The sequence below is a fragment of the Astyanax mexicanus genome, chromosome 24 (assembly GCF_023375975.1).
Source record: "Astyanax mexicanus isolate ESR-SI-001 chromosome 24, AstMex3_surface, whole genome shotgun sequence".
In the NCBI taxonomy this organism is placed as follows: domain Eukaryota; kingdom Metazoa; phylum Chordata; class Actinopteri; order Characiformes; family Acestrorhamphidae; genus Astyanax; species Astyanax mexicanus.
The window spans coordinates 17,517,728-17,545,215 of record NC_064431.1 but is presented as its reverse complement, the minus strand read 5'-3'; the positions used below and the strand labels follow the sequence as shown (position 1 = coordinate 17,545,215).

The 27,488-nt window shown below is 37.4% G+C and overlaps 2 protein-coding genes across 3 annotated transcripts in view; both read left to right on the top strand.

The window, feature by feature from the left end:
- The window catches only part of kdm5ba (lysine (K)-specific demethylase 5Ba), a 34,638-nt gene extending 31,870 nt beyond the window's left edge, over positions 1–2,768 (top strand). For both annotated transcript variants that reach the window (XM_049471576.1, XM_022682657.2), the window contains 2 exons: positions 455–724; positions 1,818–2,768. In XM_049471576.1, the coding sequence (XP_049327533.1) occupies positions 455–724; positions 1,818–1,949 (402 nt within the window). In that variant the 3' untranslated portion in view covers positions 1,950–2,768. The remainder of the gene's footprint in view (positions 1–454; positions 725–1,817) is intronic.
- Positions 2,769–5,259: 2,491 nt separating this feature from the next.
- On the top strand, positions 5,260–26,560 carry ipo9 (importin 9). Its single transcript, XM_007248415.4, has 24 exons — positions 5,260–5,540; positions 8,356–8,417; positions 9,478–9,564; positions 9,746–9,947; positions 10,517–10,605; positions 10,773–10,859; positions 10,962–11,081; positions 11,364–11,464; positions 11,688–11,746; positions 11,839–11,990; positions 13,178–13,276; positions 13,468–13,574; positions 14,484–14,623; positions 14,769–14,931; positions 15,791–16,017; positions 16,167–16,315; positions 16,430–16,558; positions 17,469–17,744; positions 20,919–21,085; positions 21,183–21,316; positions 22,507–22,626; positions 23,621–23,728; positions 24,592–24,668; positions 25,734–26,560. Exons 1-24 carry the CDS (start codon positions 5,375–5,377, stop codon positions 25,842–25,844), a joined length of 3,132 nt encoding a protein of 1,043 aa, XP_007248477.3. The 5' UTR covers positions 5,260–5,374; the 3' UTR covers positions 25,845–26,560.
- The last annotated feature ends 928 nt before the right edge of the window (positions 26,561–27,488 follow it).

Sequence of the window (27,488 nt, the reverse complement as noted above, 5' to 3'; positions counted from 1 at the left end):
ACGTATTTTTATTTTTTATTATTTTTTTTTTTTACAGTTTTGTTTACTTAGCTTACTTAACTAAACATACAGCACAGAACCTCTTGTGATTCATGAAGGCAAAGAAAAACTCCCTTAGAGCTGAAGGTTGAAGAAACCTTAAGAGGAACTAAGGCTCACTTTAACATATGCATGCATTTATTTATGCATATATATATAGTGGCAGGCCTCAACAGTGTTTGGGACAGTTTAGCTATGGTACAGCCCCGATACTGTTTGATAGTTTCTGTATAGTTACTGGTATCGATATCAGGATGATAGTTACTGTACTGGTATCGATATCAAATTATTGTCCAGCCCTAGTGTGGACAGGGCCCTGGTACTTTTAATGAATAAATTCAAAATGTTTGTTAGTGTATATTTAAAAGTATACATCAAAAAGATTGTAAAATATGTTTCTACCATTTCATTCCAGGATGTAGTTTTCGAGTTGCGGAAGGAAAGTGAGAAGCCAGAGAAGCATCCTAAGAGGCGTCTGGAGAAGGAGAACCCTGATGTGCAAGACAGAGACAAGATCAAAAAGCCCAAGAAAAAGAAGCCCAAGACTAACAAGGAGAGGAGACGTGAGGAGAAACGAACCATCTCCCCATCCAATTCCCTCTCAGATCCATCCTACTCCGACGATTCTGAAGAGGACTGGTCCGTGTGCTCAGCAAAGCGGTGTCTGCAGCCAGAGGGCAACGAGGTCAGTTCAGAATGGGGTCATTATAAGCTGTGATAACAAGTGTGGTTCTTCCTCAGTACTCAATACTGAACAATATGGGTTCCAACTGGTTCAGCAGACTAATGCCCAATACCATTTCTAATTTGTACCCCAATCCCTTGTTTTTTTGGTGTAATCCTTCCCCTTGAAACAGAGTGTTACAAAAAGGTGAAAAGAGGTGAAAACCCTTTAAGCACCCAATATAGATATAACAGATATAGCAGTGGAGTTCTAACGTTCAGCAACCCAGCTGCTGGTTAACTAGTTAACTTTAGGGCCTGGTATGTCTTTAGAAAGGGGCCAGTTGATCCAGAAACTAATTATTACTGCTATTTCCTCAATTTCTTAGTGATGTGGGGCTGAAATTAGCTTTTTTTTTTTTTCCCCTATTTCACCTTAAATACTGCAGCCTCTGCCGTCTTAAATGGTGCAGCAGAAAATTTGGCTAGCTAGCTACTGAGACAAACTACTTCATAATTTATGCTTATATTAAAGAAAAAGGCCATAAAACTTTGGAACCACACATTAAACTATGGTAATATAGTGGTTATTGTTATTTTTATCAGGGAAAATTTTCAAAATTGTGGGTTTCTTTGGTCTCTTGTGCTGCTGCCATCTTAAAAGTGATTCGCATTGCCCTACATTTTGTAAGTACCACTAGAAAGCTTAGTTTGAAGCATCATGTAGCGCTAACACTGTTCCCCCACATCCACCCCCCACCCCTCCAGCCAAACAAGAATCCGGACACCCTACTTCTAGGTGTGAACCCGCAAAACAGAGGATAGGGCTAAATAGTAGGGCCAAGGGGTGAAATGGGATTAGGCATAAGGTTTGGATTGAGGATTGATTGCACGTTCGAAGCAGGGGTCATGCTGCTGCACCCTCAGCAGCTGGAGTCAGAGAGAGCATAGTTGATAATGCACTCTTAAAAAAGAGGAGGGTTCTGACATTCTCTCCTTGTATTTTGAGCATTGCCAGTGATGGGTGGAGCGAACGGGTGGGTTCATTGGCTCAGCCAGATCGGGTTAAAACATAAATGATCGCCTCATATTCTTCCTTTTTTTGATCTTTACAGGTAAACTGGGTCCAGTGTGATGGCAGTTGTAACCAGTGGTTTCACCAAGTGTGTGTGGGTGTGTCTGCTGAGCAGGCCGAAAACGAGGACTACATCTGCGTCAACTGCTCGAGAAAAAAACTGACACAATGAGGACCAAAACTGAAAGGCTTTGTGGAGTCTAATGACTTTTGAGTTTTGCACATGAGTTATAGCACCAAGTATGCACCACGTCCGCTCCCCTGCCCTCAGATGTCCCGGCCCATCCTCCCTGTTGCTCCGGTGCTACTTTCTTCTCGATAGGACTGTTATCCCAAACCATTAAAGACCCTTGTCGCCTTTTTTCTGGTATTTTTACATTTCCTCCTATAAACTTTCTTTCTCTTGTCTAGAAGACAGACATGATACAGAGATGTACCTCAGGGGTCTCCATCCCATAAATACCTTCCTGGTAGAGGGACATCAGCTTTCCCCCACTCCCCAGTCAAAAAAAAAAAAAAAAAAAAAAAATATTGGATTGTGTTTTTCCAGAAGCCACGTCACCTTCTAACACATGAAGTAATCAGAAGACTAGGCTTTGGGGATTTTTTTTTTCTTTTTTTTTTTTATATAAATAACCCCTCCACCAAATTGTATTAATTGGACTAAACAAAATGGTCTGAATTTATTTTTGGAACCCTGTTTTGGTACATGTATCTAATAATGTTATTTATTTATCCCAGCCTTGCTTAAGCTGGTTTGCCCTGGTTTTCATTAGCTTGAGATCTGCTCTGATCTGTAGCTTCTTGCGTTAGAGATGGTTGTACAGAATCCTGATGTAGGTCGTCCGAGTGATGTAGCAGACAGGAGAAGTGTGTGAACTATACTTTGTGACTTTTGCTGTTTCTTACTTTAAAAAGAAACGATATCAGATGTTAATTAAACTGTGGAATAAAATGGGATGTTCTCACTGATAATACACAAACACCATCAGACCGACGTTAATTGTGTGCTTTATTGTAGGACAAGACCATAGACTGTATACAGTATACTTTATATACAGTCTATGGACAAGACTGAGAGTCGCTGAATTAATTTATTTTTCTTCTCAAATATATGAGCAGTTCTGGATTAGGACTTAAATTTTCAGTTCTTATGTAACTTCAGTTTGTTTGTTTGTAAACAGACAGCATTTAAAGACCATTTAAAGTGATTGTTTCCTTACATTTCTCTACATTTAATTACAACGTTTTTTTTTGTTCCTCAACTTTAGATGCAGACTTTATTTTAAACAGGGTGTAAACATAACCTTCATATATTGCAGTTGGATTAGTGTAAAATATTAAAATCACTGCAACATACAGGACTCCTTGACAGCATCCTGACAGAAGCAAATGTTTTTCTACTGAGATTCCTTCTAGCAGCTTTTATATGTAAATATGTAAAATCTGGATTATCCCATTTTGAACATCACATTAAAACAGTAATTTGATCTCCCAGCCATTGCTGGAGGACTTAGCCAAAATTATGACCAATTTCTTATTTTCAATGTATATATGATATGATATTCCAATATCGATCTCAACAGTATAAACCCCACCGCTTGTGGTGTATTTTATGACACACTGACCCTGCCAGACTACAGTAGTCTATAGCATTCTGCTTTTTCTGCTCAGTGTGTATGCAGTGATGATGGCAGCTTCCTTTATGAAACATCAGTCACTAAGCTGTAAAAACTGTACATCACTTATAACAATAGACCAATTTTTATAATTTGATGCATCTTTATTTGCCTAAAAATGACAAGGAATTTATCGCAAACGGTCCCACATGCTAGGATTTTGTAGGCTACTTAAATATATCTTAAATATATATTTTTATCTACTGTAACTACAGTAGCTACACTTTTTTTTTACAGTTATAGCTGAAACTGGGGAAAAAATGCTTAACAAAAATACTTATTATTAAATAAATTTTTAATTATAAAAAATGAAATGCTAATGTTTAGAGACTTCAAATACTTGAAAACAATCTATGAAAAACAGATTCTTTATTGTATATATATATATTAATTTATACAATCTGGCTTGAGGACCTTTATTATGGAGTCCATTCTAGTAGCAGCCACGATGGTTAACAGCTAATTGGAGATGCTAACTGTTTTCTGAGCTGAAATAATCACTAATTTATCTGTGTTACTCAGGTCTGCAGTTCTGAGTCGTAATAAGTTGCTGTCTTAAGGAAGACCACAGGCTGGTTCTGAGTGATACTTAAATATCAGAAATGTGTTAAAAATTATTTCACAGAAATGTTCTTCATCTTGATAAGTACTGATATCAAATAATTGCCCAGGTCTATAATATGATAATATAATAATGAATGTGCATGACTAATAGCTGTCTACTTTAGTGCTTACCCCATGGTCCTATATAAAGTCTCTTAGAGACTACCTATGGATAGTGTTTCTCCAGGGATGCGACAATTGTTAGGCGCGAGTATGGTGGCCTCTTGGCGAGTGCTTCAGTTGCAAAAGTCGAGTAACCCAGTCATTGTAATGAAAAATAAGGTTATTGAAAAAGACAAGATACATACATTAAGCCTTAGGACACAGTTTAAAAGACATCCAGTGGATAGAAAGATAAAAAAGCAGAACATTGTAGGATTCAAAACCCTAAAAATCAGTGTCTCGGAAATGGTTTGGAGAGTCCCTGGTGTTGGTTGACCTTGTTATATCAAGTCCAAAGTCAGTGCAGTGGTTTCCCTGGAAAATCTTGCTGCACTTCATGCTTCCCTTCGATGCAGATTTCATTTTCCAGCAGGACTTGGCACACTGCCCACATTGCCAAACGTATCAATTGGCCTTATATAATATTGTCTGAGACACTGATTTGTGGGTTTTAATTGGCTGCACGCCATCATTATCTACAATAAAATTAAATAAACATTTAAAACATATCACTCTGAGTGTCACATTTGTAACAAAATTACTGAAATAAAGTAACTCAATTATATTTTAATTGACTAATAATACACATGCGCTGCATGTAAAAAAAAAAAGTCAAAAGTATTAGAACACTCCTTTAAAAAAAAAAAAAGCTCTTTAGGTCCGGTGAATAGCTAAAATGGTGCAAAGGTTAGCAGTTTAAGGAAAGAAATAATAATATATGATTAAATTACAGATTAAGCCTACACATTCCAAAGACTACTGGAAACTGTAGAAAACTGGTACAGGAAAAGGTCTGGCTGACCCATATGGCAACGCCTTTAGCTCAGTTTAACATTGGACATTGGAAGTCTCAGTTTGAGCACTGAAGAGAAGAGTTAGAGGTCTGACATGTGAAGTGCAGTAAAAGTAAATCTGCGCTAAGATAAGATAAGATTTTTTTTTGTTGTCCCTAAAAAAATCGTGCAGCCCCGGTGGTTGTTGTCCCTCCGTTCCTGAAGATGGTGCTGAAAGGTTTGGACGGTAAAGGCTGGGGAGGGAGAATGGCAGCAGTAGATCAGAGCTCCTCCTCTGGGCTGCTTTGGCGCGCTGGGCTCCTCTCTGCTCCAGTGCAGCACACCAGTGCTCCCACAGCTTTGCGGAAACTGCTGGGGAAATGGCGGGTATGAGCGCTTCAGCACCGGGCGCCGGTTCAGCCTCGGGTCCGGTTCAGCAGGGACTGAAAGTGGCGCTAATAGAGACCCTGACAGCCATTCTGTCGCCGGTTCAAGAAGTGCGCGCCGCTGCGGAGGAGCAGATTAAAGTGCTGGAAGTGACGGAAGGTGAGAGATGCGGAGATGTGGAGAGTCCGGATCCAGAACATTGAAATCCGAGCCGGGATTTTGCTCCGACAGCCCGGGCAGCTCTGTGTGTCGTTCGCCTGCAGCAGCGCTGACCAGACGGAAAGAGCAAAAACCTGGCGCGGAGTTTCAATTTCTGAATTTCTGGATTCTCGTAGCTAACTAGCTAACATAGTCTGGTTAGCTTTAGAGAGTGGCCTGTGTGAAGAATCACAGCTTGTTTTAAAAATAAATTCATAATCCTTATTTTCAGACATTTTCCAGCCATTATTTTATCTTATTAACTTCTATAAGATGCTGTCTTTAAGGGGACATGTGTTTGCAAACCTAGCTAGCTAGACGGGTAGCCTAGCTAGATGCTTTAGCTGTTAGCTAAGCTAGTGGCTAGCCGCGCTGTAAAATTAGCTAGCGGTTAGCAGTTAGCTAGCCTGTGTGGTTAACTTCTCCTGAGGGGCGAGACATGTGCATATAGGGTTATAGTTATGAGTGTGAGGAAAAACTTTGGTAACGCTATCTGCCACATTAAACAACTACTGGAATAATAAATAATATTCAAAATAATTATGTTAAATAGTGTTTAGAAAGACTGTGGTTTGCTTGGGTTTGTGTGACAAATTTAAACTAGCTATTTTTGTCATAACTTGCTTAGCGTAGCTACCTAGCTTTCTGCCATCAGCTGAGAAGAGAGGCTGCTGTTACAGTTAGTCACTTGGCTAAAATGTTTACTTTTGTAGATTAATTATTGAATCTTTTCGAATAACTAATATCTAAGTATAATGACGTCTGTCAATGGATCTTAATATCTATTTATTTTATTATTTAGTAATTTGGCTAGCTAGCTATCTAGCCGGATAAAGCATCATGAATTCTTCCCGCCTTGGGACATCCTGCTGGTCCTCATCCTGCTGGTCCAAACTATATATTCAGCTTTTTTATACGCCTGACCTCCACTAACGTAGCTTCTCTATGGTCTTGTTTAGTCTTTATCTATGTTTACTTAGCCAATACTGTTTTGTTGCTTATTGGGACAGGGTAAGAATGAATTAAGGAACGTTACTATGAAAAGCTTGCTATGAATGAAGATGCTGGTGGACAGGTGTGTAAATATTTCTGGTCTGATGTCCTGATAGCTGCCAAAAGTGTGAAAAGTGTTCCCATTTATAGTATAGGTCGTAGGGTTTAAAATACTTCTATAGAAGTTAAAGTATCAAGTCAAGCTTTTTTCATCCAGTAAAAGTGTAAAAGTACTGTTTTCAAAACTACTTAAAGTATAAAAGTAAGGGGCAAAATGCCATTAAGGACAGAAGCTTAGGCCGAACCACAGAACCATATAGTACAGTACCACCCAACTCCCTAAATAACATTTTTCTAAAACCATAATTACTATAATGTTTAACTATAATGTTTATGTTGACAAATGTGGGATTCACCAGGCTCCCTGTTTCAGCTGCAATTAAGGCAATTGAAAATGAATGCATTTTAGTTCAATGTAAATGTATTAAAGAAGCTCAGTTGGGATGTTTTACTCAAGTTCTCTTGAGCCTCCGCCACGGACTGTCTTTCCCATTTTCTGCAAATAAATGCTCCAAATGACAATATTTTTATTTAGAATTTGGAAGAAATTTTGTCCAGAGTTTAAAGAATAAAACAACCATGTTCATTTTACTTTTAAAATATAGCTATAAATAGCAATATCAGAGAAACTGATCCCATAATTCTTCCCAGAACTGTATAAAATAAAAATATACTTAACTAACATGTCTGCTTAAGTAAGGTAATAAAATATTTGTAAAAAAAATAATGTTGACACTTCTTCCTTCACAGTGGACAGATTATTACTAGGGTACTAGAGAAACACTTTATATTTTTTGTATAATAATATAATATTCTAGAGATGTACAGTGTTTGCTAGGGAAATTAATTTGTTACTAAATCACTTTTCAGTTCAGATGCATCAACTAGCAAGAAGTAGGTTGCGCCTATTAACGTTTTTTTTTACTCCAATCTTGACCACACAGAGTGCATTACTCGTTCTCAAAAAAAAATCTATTTTCATATCCAAACAAAACACCCTGCTATAACCAAACTATCTCTAAATGATTTGATACTGATGTCACAGATGTGGATGCAGACATATTGTAATGTTGATGCTTAATCAATATATTGCGCAGCCCTAGACTAGATTATTTACTGAGGTCATGCTGTGTATGGATGCTAGGTATTGTCCCTTTTGGGATGTATTGTGTTAAAGGGTGTAATTTGAGGTCTGTAGAAACAGGATTTAAAGTTGCATGATTCTTCTTTAGGGTTCACCAGTATACTTTATTAAACTAATAACCCATTTCCAGTTTTGAGTAAAGGTAAATAAATGTGTTTGCAAATCAGCAAATCAGTGATTGGTGTGTACAGTGATATGAGGCACATGTGAGGATGTGAGTAAGGCCGATTTTTGCAGGCAGTGGGATTTGCTACAGTGAGTCCCACCAGGCCTCTGCCCCTGTCTGAGGTAGTCATATACATGCCGGGTGTCAGCAGTAGCATTGTGTCCTGGCCTCCAGTGTCCCTTTGATCTAAATCCTGCCACAGAGAGGCATGGCACCTCTGATTCATTAGCTCTGAACATACGTTACACATGCTGCTTTCCCAACCAGAGAGTTCTTTTTATTTATTAGTCATTTAAAATATTTTTTGTTTGCGTAAAATGAGGAGTGAAACAATTGAGTTCAAATTAAGTCATGTTTTAAGGAGTAAATAATGAAATAATAATAATTACGTTTGCTTTCTGTATCCCTGACAGAGTTTGGTGTGCACCTTGCTGAACTCACTGTTGACCCCCAGGGAGCGCTCGCTATACGGCAGGTGAGAGACCCTTAAACAAAACACTAAATTAGACCCCTGTACTCTGAAATCCATAAATATAATCCAGGGCAGTCAGTTGCTTACAGAAGTCACTTAATTCATTAAGAGTCCAGTTATGTGTAAATTACTGTCAGTATAAATACACCTGTTCTGTGAAAGCCTCAGTGGTTTGTTAGAGAGCACTAGTAAACAAACAACATCATGAAGACCAAGGAACTCACCAGACAGGTCAGGGATAACATTGTGGAAGTTTATAAAAGGGTTAGATTATTAAAATGCATCAAAACAAAACTTTGAGCATCCCAAGGTGCACTGTTCAATCCATCAGCCAAAATGAAAAAAATGATTCTACAACTGCAAACCTACCAAGACATGGCCATCTACTCAAAAAAAAAAAAACACCATTCCCACTGTGAAACATGGTGGTGGCAGATCCATGCTGTGGGGTGCTTTTCTTCGGCAGGGAAAGAAAAGCTGATCAGAGTTAATGGGAAGCAAAATTGAGCTAATTGCAGGGCAATTCTGATGCTGCAAAAGACTTGAAACTGGAAAGGAGATTCACCAAGCCAAAGCTACAGTGGAACTGACCTAAGTTCCATTTAGCATCTGTGCCAAGCAATGAAAACTTCTGTTCACAGACGCTCTTTATCCAACCTGTCGGAGCTTAAGCTACTTTGCAAAAAAGAATGGACAAAAATCTCAGTCTCTAGTTGTGCAAAGCTGGTAGAGACAAACCCCAAAAGATATGCAGCTGTAATTGAACTGAAAGGTGGCTATACTTTTTAAGATTTTCATTTGATTAATATTGTGGGAAACCCTGTATGATTATTATCGTCCCACTTCACAATTAAATGCTAAATTGTGTTGGTATATCATGTAAAATCTTAATAAAATGTGGTTGTAAGGTGACAGAATGTGAAAGGACAAGGGATATGAATACTTTTGCAAGACCTTAAGTAGACATGAATCCTTCACAAATTTGAAAAGTTCATTTTTTTGGCTTTCAAAAATGGCCTTTAGACTGATTTCCCCTCTTTATGTCCTCTTTTATCAACTGCAGCTTGCCTCCGTCATTCTGAAGCAGTATGTTGAGACCCACTGGTGCGCACAGTCAGAGAAGTTCAGACCACCAGAAACCACTGAAAGGGTAAGTTGTGGTTTAGGCCAGTGTATACACATATAGATGGTGAAGATACTGTTGTGTGGGTTTTTTTTTTTTTTGTCTGTTCCACCTTAATTGTTACTGCTGTACTAATTAAAGTGAAAGAGACAATACTGGCATTGTTTAATCTTTTTTTCTTCCCCCTCCTTTTTTTTTTATTTTACAGGCCAAGGCAGCGATACGTGAGCTCCTGCCGGGCGGCTTGCGGGAAGCTATCAGTAAGGTGCGCTCCAGTGTTGCCTATGCTGTGTCAGCCATTGCTCACTGGGACTGGCCGGAGGCGTGGCCTCAGCTCTTCACTCTCCTTATGGACATGCTTGTCAGTGGGGATATCAATGCTGTGCATGGTGCCATGAGAGTCCTCACAGGTACTGATTCCTCCCAGTCTTGATTGATGAGACACAGTGGATAAACACCAGCAGATGACATGTCTCTCCAAACCATCACTGACTGTGGAAACTTCACACTATACCTCAAGCAGTTTGGACTGTGTATCTCTCCACTCTTCCTCCAGACTCTGCTCCCTTGATTTCTAAATGTAATGTAAAATTTACTGATGATCAGTGATGGTTTGGATCAGTGTTTTCGTGGAAAATCTCACAGCACTTCATGCTTCCCTCTGCTGACAACTTGGAGATGTGGATTTAATTTTCCAGCACGACTTGGCACATTTCCCACACTGCCAAAAGTACCAATTGTTCTTATATAATATAAAAAAAAAATTTTTTTTTGGTCTGTAAACCATAATCGACAATAAAAAAATTAATGCTTAAAATAGATCACACTGTAATACATCTGAAAAAATGAGTTTCGAATTTTGAATTACGGAAATAAAGTAACTTTTTAATGATCTAATTTTTTGACATGCACTAGTATTTTAAATGTATCACGGTGTGAAGTAGAAATGTTAATTTATTCTAAAAATGTTTTTCCATAGAGTTTACCCGAGAAGTGACGGACACACAGATGCCACTGGTGGCGCCTGTTATTTTACCAGAGATGTATAAAATCTTCACCATGGCAGAGGTAAATGCTACATTGGTATTAAACCTCTTTTAGAGATCCCCTTTTTGTGATCCCCCTCAGTAGCGATAATCTACAAACCAACTCAATTAAAAAATGCTTGCTTTATAAATGATATAATGGAAAAAATCTGTAATGCAGAAATGCGCAAATTTCCTGTTTTATTACAGATCTACAGCATTCGAACACGTTCCAGAGCCGTGGAGATCTTTACTACCTGTGCCAACCTTATCTGTGCTATTGAAGTATTTGAAAAGGTGAGGATCAAAACAGAAGGGTCAACACAATAATGTCTGTAGTGATTTGATTTGTGCACTAAATATAACATCTTTTATTATTATTATTTATTTATTTTTTAGGGTGCTGCCAAAGCTCTTATCTTTCCTGTAGTGCAGCAGTTCACTGAGGCGTTTGTGCAGGCCCTGCAGATGCCTGATGGACCCACTTCAGACAGTGGCATTAAGATGGAGGTCCTCAAGGTAAGGGGTGTTTTTAAACAGTTTTTTTAATATCAGTAGAGCCTTAAAGCTGATAGAGTATATTGTGGTCAGTCCTGATTAAAACTAATAAGATCCTTGGCCCACCGAGAATCTGTAAATTATACTTTGTGTAAAAAAAAAAAAAAAACAAGAATAACAAGTGCTGCTAAGTTTTGCTTTTTAAAAGAGGGCAATTGAAGAATAAAAACTGAAATATCAAACATTGATTGCTTTTGTAATATTATTATTTCACTATTAATTGTATATATATTTTTTTAACAGGCTGTGACCGCCCTTGTGAAGAACTTTCCCAAATCCATGGTGTCCTCCATGCAGCAGATTCTTCCCATTGTGTGGAATACACTAACAGAAAGTGCTTCCTTATATCCTTCATATGTATGTTTTTATTTTTTTTTAATGGCTGTGTTTATAATTCACATGTATATTTTAGCTGTGATTTGTTTTAATAAAACTGCGTTTTATATGTAAAGATAATAATGGAACAAATCCAAATGAACAGCCCTCTGTGATTCTGTCTGTGTTAAGTGGTCGTTCTCCTCATTGAAGCCCAGTATTTACAGAAATGTTCCTTAACCATGTGTTCACTTATGTAAGAACAGAGGTAAACTACACAGAGGAAGTGGATGATCCTGTCGACTCTGATGGTATGTAATACAGTCTTTAGCTAAAGTACTGAAGTTTAGATCGTTAAGTATGAAGCTGTGTTCACTTAGTGTTTTCCTGGTTTTCTGTGCAGGGGAGGTTCTAGGCTTTGAGAACCTGGTCTTCAGTATTTTTGAGTTCGTCCACACACTGCTGGATAATAATAAATTTAAGAGCACGGTTAAGAAAGCTCTCCCGGAGCTCATCTACTACATCATCCTCTACATGCAGATCACAGAGGATCAGGTACAGCTAATCTTCACATCTACACCTTCTGTTACATCGTTTACATAGTAGTGCTGGGCGGTATACCGCTTCATCCGAAGCACATGCAGCTCGCTAGCATAACCAGTTAGCATTACAAGCTAACACACCAGAGTCACAGTAGGCCAGCCCTGTGGAGTCAAACGCTTATCTCACTCAGTCCTGCCTGGAGAGAAATGAGAACAGCACTTTATCTGAGGAGCTCCTGTTGCTGTTTCTCACTGTATGAATGATTTTATCTGAGTAAAATAGAAAGTAAATATAACCATTTTTAATATATAAATAGTGTAGCTTAAAGGATAATTTTAATGCACACTGAACTGAATTGATTTGTTAACTGTAGAAAAAAGGAATGAGTGGCTGATGTTAAAACTGTAATGCCTCTAATGGCTTCAATAATAATATATTGCAAATTGATATTAAACTTGTGTAACTTGTGCAATAGAACATTTAAGAAATATATTTTTTAAATCCTTAAACATTAAGTATTTTATGACCATTTGTAGTGTTTATGAAACAATTTAAAATATTTAGTATATAAAAGGAAACAGTGTTTTGAAGGAAAGGTTTTTGGCGTATCTCTTTTTAAGGTCTATTGTTTATATTATTCAGCTATTTTTGTGCTAATAAAGTCTGATTTCTTCATATATTGTGTAATTTTGTGAGAAAAAAACTATACTAATCAAAGCCTTCATATAAAGCCTTAGTGTTTTATATTATATGTACTCCTAATAGTGGAGTAACTCATAAACCTATATAAAAGCTATAAACTAATAAATAAATAAAATAAATACAGTGATGTACCATAAAACCATCAGAATCTTAAGAAAAAAAGAAGAAAAGAAAAAAAAATAGTGATTTACATTTTTGGCCATACCGCCCAGCACTATTACATAGTAATTTTATATATTTAATTACATAGTCCGCCCATGTGTAGTATAATTGTTATGTACTGTTTATTCTGTTCTTTCAAATGTTATAGTTTTTTTAACTCTGTTATTTTAAGCTCATATTTTCTATTTTCTTTGTTAAATTTTCTTGTATTATGTATTGTGTTGTAATTAGAAAAATATATAAATATATATTTTTCTGTCAGTTTTGTCCTGGTCCTGCTGTGAGATTGAAACAGGGTTATTTTATCTTGGTACATTTTTTATCTTTCTATGTAGATTAAAGTTTGGACTGCCAATCCTCAGCAGTTTGTGGAGGATGAAGATGATGACACCTTCTCTTATTCTGTCCGAATATCTGCTCAGGATTTATTACTGGTAAAAATATTCAAGATCATATTAAGGGAAAACTGGTAACTGTAAAAATAATATTTCCTGTATTAATAGAGCTCTTAGTTTTAATAATTTATTTGGAAGTCATTGATTTAAGCTGTGGATTTGTTTGCACCAACTCTTCACATTCACTACCCCCATCTTACTGGTTTTGCCTGGAACTTTTTTATCTTCAGGTTGTTGCAGCAGAGTTCCAGAACGAGAGCGCGGCAGCTTTAGCAGCAGCGGCAACGAGACACCTGCAGGAGGCAGAGCAGGCCAAGAACGCTGGAAACGAGCACTGGTAGGTTCAGACTGAGACCAGAGCTGCTGAAGGTAACCAGTTAATTTGCATTAGTCTTTTAAAGAACAATACTGTACAGTACAGTATTATTAATAAAGCTAATTAGGAAGGAGTAATACGATTAGGCCTCTCTTGTAGGTTTCTCTATTGTAACACTGCAACTAATGATTATTTTGATGATAGACTAATAAAAAAAAAGACTAATCAATTAATAATCAGATAAACAGGAAGTGCATTTATTATTTTAATTTATTTAACATATTTTAAATATTTGTCTAGATATTGTTTAGAAATTTAAATATTTTAGAGAACTAATGTTGTGATTGTTTAAGGAAAACACAACCTACCATTATTAAATATATTAGTTTTTACACAAAGAATTAACCCTATATTTACATTTTTCTATTTTTTTTATCATTATTTAATATCAATATTTAAATACAAGAACACTGTATGTAATGTAAATATGCATGTGACAGACAAACCTATGGCTTGTAGATTAGCATTTGTACTTACTACTAATTTGGCACAGGATTGTATTTATTATTTTATTTATTTAGTAATGAATTACGCCCTGTGTTGTGGAGTTACTGAGCCTGTGTGGATTAAAAGGGGAAGGTGAGGGTTTAAAGAGATGTACAGATAGTACCATACTGTGTGTGTGGTGCTGGTGGTGGTGGAGTGTGTGGTGCTGGTGGATAGAAGGCAAATAGGGATTTTAAAGAGATTTATAAAGTTTTAAATAGATTTAGATGGCTTTTAGAACAACGTCCACAGCAGACTGTTAAACTACAGTTAAGTTCTTTGCAGCTACTGGAAGTGTGCGCTTGTATTTTATTTTTATTTTTTTAATTGATAATAATTAAATTAGAATTAAACAATTGGATTTTTTTTCATTTGTGTGTGCAGGTGGAAAATCCACGAAGCCTGCATGCTTGCTCTGGGCTCCGTCAAGACCATCATCACCGAGAATGTAAAGAATGGCCGCATTCAGTTCGACATGCACGGCTTCCTCGCCAACGTCATTCTTGCTGACCTCAACCTGGCCTGTAAGTCTCTTTTTAATGAAACTCTGTAAACTGTTGAGTGCTGAACTGTTTATTATACGGCTCTGAGTCTAAACACTGCAGTGGGAAATGAAAACACTGTCCTGATGGTGTTTTAATCTGTTGAATGGTGCTGTGTGCTCCTCAGCGGCCTCTCCGTTCCTGCTGGGCCGGGCACTGTGGGCTGCGAGCCGCTTTACTGCAGCCATGTCTCCAGAACTCATCCAGCAGTTCCTGCAGGCGACGGTGAGCGGCCTTCACGACAGCCAGCCGCCGTCAGTGCGGATCTCCGCAGTGCGAGCAATCTGGGGGTGAGGTGGCTTTTATTTTGCATCTTGTGGGGTTTTACTGATTTCTTTTTACTGAACTGAAGCTTCTTTGACCTTATTTTCTGTCCGTATCGTCTGTTATCGAGTATGCTAGCATAAATGCTTATCAAGTAAACCTGTCGAACCTTCTAGTAAATAAAAAAAATTGCCTCAAATATTTATTTTTTGTTAATATGTTTAGTAAGCAATTATCCATTAAGAAGCGCTGACTAGTACAATATAAGCCTTTCACACACACAGTTTTTGTGTTTAAATTGTATGTTTTGATACTGTTTCAATAATATTAAAAAAAATAAGAACCTTAACAATTTGAATGTTTTTTTTTTTTTTTTGTTTTTTTGTGTCTTTCATCGGATTAGGATTTGGAATTGCAAATTCTTAAAATCAAAATAAAAAAAAAAACACTGTATAAAACCCAAATTGTTCAGCCAAAATGTCAAGAAAGGACATAATATTTAATCAACAATATTGTGCTTAGTTTGTGTGTCTGTCAAGATGTCAAAAGTATTCAGTGCTTAATTAATTATTTTCTTTGAAAAGCAAGACAAAATATATTAAGGTAATGTCATTTATTCAGCGATGTCAAAAATGCCAAAATGAATGAAAACCTGCAAAAAGTTTAATTTTCAACTGAAATTCTTTTATTTCTTTTTACACAAACTCAACATATTTTGTGTATTTATATAATATTTGCATTATTGGGCTCTTCTTGCTAAGTAAACATTGTAGACAATATTGAGGTCACCCAAATAAATTTGGGGACCTGTTCATAAGTTGTACGATAAATGAATGAGGGCTCCAGCATTTCTTATTTCACATTAAAAAATGTGGTTTCCACCAGGTACTGTGATCAGCTGAAGCTGTCGGAGAGCACCCACGTCCTGCAGCCCTACCTGCCCAGCGTCCTTGAGGGTCTGGTTCAGCTGGCTGCCCAGTTTAGTTCAGAGGTCCTCACGTTAGTCATGGAGACTCTGTGTATTGTGTGTACTGTGGACCCAGCGTTTACCACCAGCGCCGAGAACAAGATCTGCCCGCTCACCATCGCCATCTTCCTCAAGTACAGCAATGGTACGGTCTGTGGTTTATATATTTATTCATTTTATTTATTTTTTTTATTGTTCAGTTTTGTATTGTTCAGTTAAAAAAAAAAAAAAAAAGTTCAAGCATTTACTGAATTTCTTACAGTAATTGGCATTTCTCTTTCTTTATCTCCTCAGATCCTGTTGTGGCATCCTTAGCCCAGGACATCTTTAAGGAGCTGGCACAGATCGAGGCATGCCAAGGCCCGATGCAGATGCGGCTCATCCCTACGCTGGTCAGCATCATGCAGGCGCCGCCGGATAAGATACCCTCGGGCCTGTGTGCTGTAAGTAGCTACTTTTTGGCTTCTGTATTACAATCTTTTCTGATCATAATTTGTTTTTTTTATTTATAAAATTAATATTTCATTAATTAGTTAATTAATTTCTGCTCTAAACAGACAGCTATTGATATCCTGACGACGGTGGTCCGCAACACTAAACCCCCGCTGTCAGAGATGCTCGTGTGCCAGGCTTTTCCTGCTGTGGCGCAGTGCACCCTTCATACAGACGACAACACCACCATGCAGGTAAAGGGCTGAAGGTTTTTTTTCAAGATAGTAATATTGATCTTAGGTGCTTCACTACTACAAAAAATATGTTAACTGTGCATTTTTTAGGAAAGGTCATGAAATTGTAGTTACAAAAATCTGTAGAGGACTTGCAATTAGAAATGGTGAATACAGGAGGAAGACAAGGAGAAGTAGATTAAATTAGCTAATGTTGGATAGCTTAATTTAACCAAGGACTATTAATTATTTTATTGTCTGTAGTTACTCATAACATGTAAAGAACCGATATTAAGGAAACATGCTAAATTTAAGCATTGGCCACCCTTGTCAGCAAAGCTTCAGACAGTATTTTCTTACTAGAACTTTGCAGTACGTCACAGTACTGTGTGTGGGTTGTTGCCTCCGAATCTGCGCACCACCATTCCCCTAGCCCCATTTCTACAGTCCACAAGGTTGCCAGGTATAGACAGCCATGAAAATGAGCAAAGGAGCAATTTTTCTGCTGAACAAGTAATCACGTAGATTCAGTAAGGTTGCTAACAATAGCTGGATAATGTAACACAAAACTAGTGTAGTAGAGACATTTTGGAAACAAACATTTTTTTTTTTTTTTACTTAGACATTTCCCCCAGTGGCAAGACATGCTAAATTAGAAGGTAAACATAGCGACACTGTCACTTAATGCGCCTTATGATCCAGTGCGCCTTATGTAAGAAAATAAACCCGAAAATAGACGTTCATTGATGGTGCCCCTTATAATCTGTTGTGCCTTATAGTCCATAAAATAGGGTACTGTCACAATTTTAGAATATTGGTATCGACTAAGTACAGAAGTATTGGTTCTTATGTCCCTAAATGGTGATTACACAATGATAAACAGTGTTTTGACACATCCTGCATCCAGACTATTCCTTTTTCTCTTTTGCAGAACGGAGGTGAGTGCTTGCGGGCCTACGTCTCGGTGGCTCTAGAACAGGTGGGTCAGTGGCAGGACGAGCAGGGGCACAGCGGCCTCTGGTACGTCATGCAGGTGGTCAGTCAGCTCCTGGACCCCCGTACCTCAGAGTTCACCGCAGCCTTTGTGGGCCGTCTGGTTTCCACCCTGATCGCCCGTGCTGGCACACAGCTGGGAGAGCAGCTGGACCAAGTACTGCGTGCCATCCTCAGCAAGATGCAGCAGGCTGAGACCCTGAGCGTCATGCAGGTAGGCCCTGATCATCATCTTTTATAGAGTAGAGAGGAGGCGTCTCTAATCCAGGCATATTCTAACTGATCGAATCAGCCTGACCCAGTTCCAGTGTCTGATGTTTTTGATTTTGGCATATTTGTCACACTTCCCTGTATCAGATCTTTAAGAAAAGAGACAAATACAACCCCTGGCAAAAAGTATGGAATCACCAGTCTTGGATGAGCACTCCTTCAGACATTTCATTCTGTAAAACAAACTCTGATCAAAAACATGATACAATAATAAGGTCATTCCAAAGTGCAACTTGTTGGCTTTCAGGAACACTCAAAGAAATGAAGAAAAACATTGTGGAAGTCAGTGAATGTTACTTTTATTGACCAACCACAGGGAAAAAAATATGGAATCACTCAATTCTGAGGAAAAAAGTATGGAATCACTCAAATTGAAGGTAAAAAATAAGGACACACCCAGTCAATTTCCTTTTCCTAAATGGACACCTGCCTCAGATTAGATCTGCTCGTTAGTCTGCAGTTAAAAACACCTGCAGTCATGACACCTTGGAGGGCTGCTGGACGAATTAGAGTGGCAAGAACCATGGCTCCAACAAGAGAAATGTCTCTTGAAACAAAAGAGAGGATTGTGAAACTTCTTGAAGAAGGTAACTCTTCACGCATGGTTGCTAAAGATGTGGGCTGTTCACAGTCAGCTGTATCCAAGATATGGACCAAATACAAACAGCATGGAATGGTTGTTAAAGCCAAGCGTACTGGTAGACCGAGAAAGACATCAAAGCGTCAAGACAAGCAACTTAAGGCCATTTGTCTTGAAAACCGAAAAAGTACAACTAAACAGATAAATGGGAAGAAGCTGGAGCCAATGTATGTGACTGAACCGTAAGAAATCGCCTAAAGGAAATGGGATTTCAATACAGGAAAGCTAAAAGAAAACCATCATTGTCACCTAAACATAAAAGAACAAGACTGCAGTGGGCTAAGGAGAGGCAATCATGGACTGTGGATGACTGGATGAAAGTTATCTTCAGTGATGAGTCAAGAATCTGCATTGGACAAGGTGATGATGCTGGAACTTTTGTTTGGTGCCGTTCCAGTGAGATTTATGAAGAGGCCTGCCTGAAGAAAACAACCAAATTTCCACAGTCCTTGATGATATGGGGCTGCATGTCAGGCAAAGGCACTGGGGAGATGACTGTGGTTAATTCTTCTATCAATGCACAAGTTTACATTGACATTTTGGACAGTTTTCTCATCCCTTCAATTGAACAGATGTTTGGAGATAATGAAATAATTTTCCAAGATGACAATGCATCGTGCCATAGGCCAAAAACAGTGAAGGCATTCCTTGGAGAAAGACACATTCAGTCAATGTCATGGCCTGCAAATAGTCCAGATCTCAACCCAATTGAAAACCTGTGGTGGAAATTGAAAAAAATGGTCCACAAGAAGGCTCCGACCTGCAAAGCTGATCTGGCAACTGCTATCAAAGAGAGTTGGCACCAAATTGATGCAGAATACTGTTTGTCACTCATCAAGTCCATGCCTCAGAGACTGAAAGCCGTTATAAAAGCCAAAGGTGGTGCAACTAAATACTAGTGATGTATTTTGAATCATCTTTTGTTTATCTGTTTTTCATGATTCCATACTTTTTTCCTCAGAATTGAGTGATTCCATATTTTTTTCCCTGTGGTTGGTCAATAAAAGTAACATTCACTGACTTCCACAAGTTTTTTCTTCATTTCTTTGAGTGTTCCTGAAAGCCAACAAGTTGCACTTTGGAATGACCTTATTATTGTATCATGTTTTTGATCAGAGTTTGTTTTACAGAATGAAATGTCTGAAGGAGTGCTCATCCAAGACTGGTGATTCCATACTTTTTGCCAGGGGTTGTAATAATAAAAGACTCAGACAGCCTCACTGAAGACAAAATTCAAATTTCAAATGAGCGTTTTATTGTGGTATAATAAAATTATACCACAGTTCCGACCCTGCAATGTGATTGGCTGAGAAGCGCTCTGTGAGTGCCATTATCAGCCGGTTATGCACTGTAGCCGAAGCTCTCCGTGTGTTACTCTGCGACATACGGGTAACCTAGCAACGATGCAGCGCTTACAAACCAAACAGCGCAGCTACAAACAGAGCAGCAATGAAACTGTTTTAACTCACGAAGTTTTTAGAATCAAACAGATCATATTTTCTCATCCTCTTTAACTTTTTAATCTTTTAATAAACAGCGATAATGGAACCGTGGTATAATGGCAATAATACACTCAAGGTTCGTGCTATAATGTGTAACATCAGCCGCAGATCAGCACAGTTGTGCTAATATTACACGTTATAGCACTCCCTCATGTATTATTGCTTAAATCTAAATTAATAGAAATTTCACTAAAGGACCTTGTGTGAAAAGGAAAGTGCCCTCTTAATTAAAAAATTAACCAGATTTAGTTAATCACAACAGTCTGTAAATCTAGACCCATACAAGGGTTTTGTCTGTCACTTAAACTGACGTTTTTCAGTAGTATGTAATGGACTAAAAGATCTAAACTAGCAGTGCTAAATTTTGAGTTTAAGAAAGGTTAAATAAAAAAAAAACATGATGGGTTATAGCATTTTGATAATTTTGTGATATTTTGAAGAAAATATAATTACAAAACAGGGTTTCTGCTGTATTTATTAATAAACATGGCAGAAAGCCAACACACATCGGTAACCTTGATGATAAATAAAGTCTTAAATAAATATCTTAATGAAATTTGATGGGACCCTTTATTCATAAGTCATTTACATTAGTTCAATAAATATCTTACCGCCACGTGTCCTTCCACAATGACAGCAGGTTATTATATGTTATCTGTTTGCCAGATAATTAGTGTATTACCTAGTATATATTTGGCCTGTCTATGTTAAAGCTTTTATGCAAGCAATTAATTTGGAATCAGTAACGCTTTTTTTTTTTTTTTTTTAATATGTAACACTTATTAATTGCGTCCTTAATTTTTTGTAGTCTGCTGTAGTCTGATATTCTCTTGAAGAATTCTAATACAAAACAAAGTGATGATTGCATAATGCTTCATGCACCATTCTTTACAGCTGAAATGGAGTTGCTTACCTTCTGCATTTCCATTGAATATCGACTTCTTCCTGTGTTCACGTTCTCCCTCTTCCCCTGCAGTCTCTGATCATGGTGTTCGCTCACCTGGTCCACTCCCAGCTGGACCCTCTGCTGGAATTTCTGTCCAGCCTTCCGGGACCCACAGGAAAACCCGCTCTGGAATTTGTGATGACTGAGTGGATGAGCCGCCAGCATCTCTTCTATGGGCAGTATGAAGGCAAAGTCAGGTGGGTGTCTGAGAGTGCAGATTATCTTAATTTCTTATTTCTGTAGTAAGAATAATTAATAAAACAATGTTTTCTGACTGTATTTCTCCTCCTGCAGTGCTATAGCTCTGTGTAAACTCCTTCAGCACGGTCTCAACGCCAACGACAAGCGCCTGCAGGACATTGTGGTGAAAGGGGAAGAAATTTTTAACGCAGAGGAAGGTATTCGCACACGATCCAAATCGGCCAAAAGTAAGACTACATTTCAGCTTTTGTTAATAGTTGTTGTTAGTTGATGTTATTGTGTATGTAGCAAATTTTGGTTGGATGGTAAATTGTCCCGAAAAGTGTAGCCATTTTATGCCACTAATATAGCAATAATATAATAATTCTATTACATAATTTTAAAGAGCAATTGACTTTTATTATTAGAACATTTCTGACATTGGAATATAAATATAACATTAAAGGAGACATATTATGCAAAGTTCTACTTGGGTCTCTACCTCTATAAACACTCCCAAGTGCCAAATAACACTAAACTAAACTTCTGTGAATCAGTTGAAAGATTTTGGTGGCAGGGATTAAATGCTTTTTTGAGCTATTCATTCACTCATTCTGACATCAGAATAATCCCACCCCTCAATGCTTGCTGCAATCTTGAAGCTGTTTGTGCAGGTGGCTTCTCCTTTTGGGTCTGACTCAGAGACAACCTACAGCTCTGTGAAAAAGCAGTGTGTAAGACTAGTGGAGAAGAATATGCCAAGATGCAAGAAAACTGTGATTTAAAAACCAGGGTTATTCCACCAAATATTGATTTCTGAACTTTATGCAAAGAAAACAAGTTCATATTGATCTTATTTTTTTTTTTTTTTTTTTGGTATTACAGCCATTTTTCATGGGGGGGGTGAATGGGGTGGATTTGGGAGAAATGTAGAATAAAACAACAATGTTGATTTTATTTAAACATATACCAAAAATGGCAAAATCAGAAAAAATGATTAAGAAACTAAAGTGGTCTCTTAATTTTTTCCAGAGTTCTAGAGTTGGATAGCGCCTCTGTTTTCTGTCATTTTCGTAAACATGGGATGGGTGGGGCGTGGCCAGCAACAGCTTATTTGCATAAAATTAAACAGAGCCCTTAAAACAGCACATTCTGAATGTTTTAAGGGCTCTGAAGGTCTATGTGCATGTTTTGAAAATAAATATATGTAATATGTCCTAATATAACCTGCATTAATATGAGGTATAATATGTCCCCTTTAATAAACTTGTCATGCTCAGCTCATTCATGTTAAAAGGCTGTACTCGTTAAGAAAAATTTGACTGTTCACAGTAACAGTTTAATTTTAAGGTAATTTCCAAGTATTATACTGTTGTTACTATTGTAATGGCTTTATGTTTTGTGATTTTAATGCTCTTAATATTTAATAACATTTCAGACCCAGAACGATGGACCAACATTCCTTTACTTGTGAAGATCTTTAAACTTATAGTGAACGAGCTCTCGTCTGTAGTGGAGGCTAATGCTAACAGATCTAATCCTGCAGATTGGAGTCAAGGTATGTACCTTTTTCTTCCTCCAGAAACTATAATTAAAGGGACAGCTTTAAGACGGATGAATGATTTTTGTATGATTTATCCAGTGGCAGATCTAGGGGCCATCAAGAGCCACAATAGTCACAGAAGGGCCAAGTATTATTTCACCAGTAACACCATTTTTACACAGTATAATCTATAAAGTCAATTTTGTACCAAAGTTTTTACACACACGAAAAACTGCAGTCAAAAGAAAAAAAATGTATGTTCAAACAGACTTCATATATCAAATAGACTTTTAAATATACTTGGTTTCTTTATTATTCTTTTCACTTATTTAAAAATTATTTGCGAGTGGATTTTTCCATTCTTTCCTTTTATTTTTTTTGTTTTATTTGGATTTATTTGATTTTGCTGCTAAAATCTTAGCTGCTTCTTAAATCTTGTTTGCATCTGCTTCATTTTTTTTTTTTTGCTTCTGTATGTACATATTCTACAATTTTTATTGCAGATTTTCATATTGTTGTGTAAAACTTTTTGCACAAAATTACCTCAATAAAAATCTTCTTTTCAATTTTGCATGCAATATTTACTTTACATGTAAGGGAATCCAATATTTTATTCATCATTTTTTTTCTTAACCTTTTTTTTTTTTTTACAAATACTGTAATTTCAAACAGCTTTGTTATATAAGATTTAATCACACTTGAGATTCCTATTTGGCTCATTAGGAATGTCTCTAGTGTTTGGACACAGAATTGCTTTTACCTATAATCTGATTATTCTTGTGGGAAGAACAAATGTGACAGGACAGGGGCACTTTAGGGGCCAGTCAGATTTTAGCTGGGGCCAGTGCCCCTGTGGCCCCGCCCCTAGAATCGCCAGTGGAGTTCTCTCTCCCGGGTCTGTGGTACACTTCGGTCAGGGGACTGGGATTGAAAATTGCTTTTCTGTTTAAAGCACTGTTTAAGTGTTTGGATTAAACTAAAGAGTAATTAAGGAAAAAACTGATTTCAGATTCAGGAGGAATGTGGGAGGAACAAGAGGACGAGGAGGAGGATGATGACGAAGATGAAGGATTAGAAGGGCAGCTGCTTTCTGAGCTCATATCTTCTAACAAATATGGTGAGACTGGACAGCAGATCTTTTTTTTTGTACTATGAGAGAAAAGCTCCTAATTAAATCTGGTCTGTACCATTTGGTGTTTTTTTCAGGTTAGAGCTGTTTGCAAGCTCTGCTGTGTGTTAACTGTACACTAATATTCAGATTATGGGCTGAATGATGCAAGAGATGATTAATTAATTAATTATTATTAATTCATTATTAAGAGATAATTAGTGAAATATCTATTGCATAACTTGACTGAAAATCTGATGATACAAAACAGTAGATTCTAAGAATGTTAAAGCTATAGTGTTTATACAAACCAGTGTAATGTCATTCAAGTGAATCTGTTCTGATCTGAGGGCTGGTATAAATTACTTGGCCATATCACCTCAATAAAATACAATACAATACAACACAAAACATAAAAGTCTCTCAGAAAATTATTAAAATGAGAATTAAGGCTAACAGTTTAATCATTGTAGCTACTTACTTGATCTCTAAGATGTTTGGGGTCCTACTTTGGAGCTGAATCAGCCTGACTCAAATAGTCGCAATTCTTGCACTAGTTGGTGATATTTCCATGCGGCCCACATGCTTGTGGAGTTGCCAGCTCCTAACTGCCAGTAGTTGTACCAGCTCAGGTGATACTGGTGCTGAATAAAACTCTCTAAAGCTGGAATACAGGCAGGAATAATTACAGTGAAAATATATTTACATGTATTTAACAACTGTCGCCATTATCTCTTATGAAGATAAGCAATGTGCACATTTACTGTAAACATGGCAACACAAGCAGCATCAGTCAACATGGCTAATGCTTTTTTGTAATGGATGCTTATTTATAACTGTTTTTTGTTTTTTTTTTAACCAATGTCTTTCAGATGATGATTATTATGAGGATGATGATGAAGATGACCCAGATGCCTTGAAGGATCCTATATATCAAATTGATCTTCAGGTAATTTATTCATTGTGTTGTTTTAATATATTAACGGCTTTCAGGTTGCCTCCTTAATATTCACAGGATTAGGTCACAATAAGGGTGAAACGATTACTCGAGTAATTAGAGTTACTCGGTTTAAAAATTTGATCGATAAATATTCTGTTCCTCAAGGAATCGTTAAATTAATTTTAAAACGCAGAGCACGGAATTTAGATCAGAGTTTTAATGTGAAATTACCCACGCACCGGATCACCCACGCACAGGAAGCAGGAAGTGGAGGAGGTGGAGGTTTATGTACCTTAATAACATAACGACAGTGCTGTGGAGTGAATATTATTAGGACTAATGTGTTGTGTGATTTGTTTATTACAACGGAGAGAAGTTCTAGACTTAATACAGGCTTTATGTAATCAGTGAACACAGCGCTGTGGAGTTTATAAATCAATACATGTTAAAGTTAGCTGGCCGTGAACTTACTGTATTATCATTTAGCTAAGATGCACAACATGAAGCCAATGTTTATGCCTTTGTCATTGATTAATGCCCTATATTTAATACGTTCAAGAAATTAATTAAATTATTACTTCTGGTATTTGTCTATTTTGTGTTTTTATTTATTTCCATTTGTGTTTGCAATGTGCAAATGTATGCTGTGAATGGAAAATTTTAACCAATTGGTCATTTATTACTAAGTAAAATTTCTTATTTTATGAAATGTCTTTTTTTAATGTTTTATCCGATTACTCGATTAATCGAGTCGATTTTTCAGTACTACTACTAAAATAATCGATAGCTGCAGCCCTAGGCCACGATAAACATTTTGTCTTGCCTTGTGGCCGCTCACGCTGCTGCGCTGTTTATCACGTGTCTGTTCAGCAATGATGCTTATCCAGCAAACTACCTACCAAGCCATCTGCTACTTTCATCCACTCTTCATATATAAAACACACTGAGGTCGGCAAAAATATATTAAGGTCATGTCCATATATTGTCCGATAAATTGACAACATAATAATCATGGTAGGACTGTAAATTCTGCTGTTTAAATGAATGTATTTTTTCCCTCTTTTTTTTAACCAGGCTTATCTGACGGATTTCCTGACCCAGTTTGCCCAGCAGCCCTGCTACAGCATGTTTTCTGGACATCTAAATGAATCAGAGCGAAGAGTCTTGCAAACCATCGGTATCTAACCTGCACCTCTCCCCGTTATCAGCTCAAACTGTGTCCTTGTTTCAGTGTTTACCACTCGCTCGTATCTTTCCAACCTGGGACTAGAGTGGCCTCGAGAAGCTGGCACTTACAAACAACCCCAAACAGCACAACCGAGGACAGATTTCCAAACATGATGCACTTGTTGACACAGCCTGCCTGACGGTCTGCTGAAGGAGTGCGCTTTTAAAATGTAAAGGAAGTGGAACCTCCTGGATGTCGACCTCCAAAGATGACCGGGAGGGTGGAGCCAATGAAACGGTTAACAAGGCACAAATAAGGCCCAGTGAACTGGGAGGAGCTTCGGGCGAAAGGAAAGGGGGTTAAAAAGGGTCTGTGAGTTCTTCGCAAAAGGGCCGATATATCAGTATCGAAATGTTTACGAAGTTTCAGCTGTTGTCCATTTGTACATTCTCACTTTGCCGTTTCATGGTGGTCTTAAACTCTTTCTGTAAAGGAAGGCATATTTAGACAAAAGACTGACTTTAACTTTGACAAGTTGCTGGCGAATGTTGGCGGCCTTATCGAACAGAACCAAGTCTGACGTGAAAAGCTCTCCTAAGCCTCGTCGTTATGGCCGTGCAGTGTGGTGGGTATAAGGGATTCACTGTGTGCCATGGTGATGTACGGCCGACTAGTGTCCTTGTACCCGCTAAAATTTGGGGTGATATTTCAAAATAAAAGGCCCATGAAAGTACTACTTTTTTTGTGCTTTTGTTTATTTTCTGCATGAGTGGGCATGACTGGCTGCATTTTGGCACAGACCTTGAAAGTGACCCTATTTTTAGTATTAATAGATTAGATTTTATTGTATTTAACATTTCATCGTGACTTGTTCATGCTTTATTATTGCTATGAGCCCTTTTAATAATTTAGTTAATGATATGAACTATGTTAGGAATAATATATATTTTTTTATATAAGTGTAATTTAAGTGCAATGCAAGTGGGGCAAGTTTCTGTTGGACTATTAATTAGCAATACTTCTTAACATTTTACTTTGAATCAGTGTTTCTCAAACCTAATGAAGTTTTATTAATTTGAACAGATATAAGCACTATTGTGCTGTTTCTATGATCCAAGAATCGCCAGTCCAAATCCCAGGTTTGTGCTGCTTGTGTCAGCAGCCAGAGTCCGAAAGAGCAGACTTTGTCGTGCTCTTTCTGGGTGGGTACAGTAGGTGGTGCTCTATCTCCTCATCATATTAAATTATATATATTTTTTAATATTATAAATTACTGCAATTCTTGGTGTAAAGTTGGTGTAATTACCAGATATATCTTAGGCAGACCGTTTTAATACATGTATTCACAATGATGATTTAAAAAAATAATTTCTAAAGACAGTTTATCTTTTACAAAGAGTATCACAAAAATATGAACGTTTTTCAACATCTTCAGTGAAAGTGCACACAGTAAAAGTTTCAATAACAAGAACAAAAAGTAGAAATATCAAGTGTCTTATCATAGTTACTGTATACGTTTTAAGCATAATGGAGGATATCATCAGTGCTTAAAGTATATTGACCCAACTGTAGCATATTATATGTATCGGTGTATAATATAATATACATTTTAAATAAATAAAGAGACGGGAGCACAATGTTGGGACGAAGAATAAAAACCC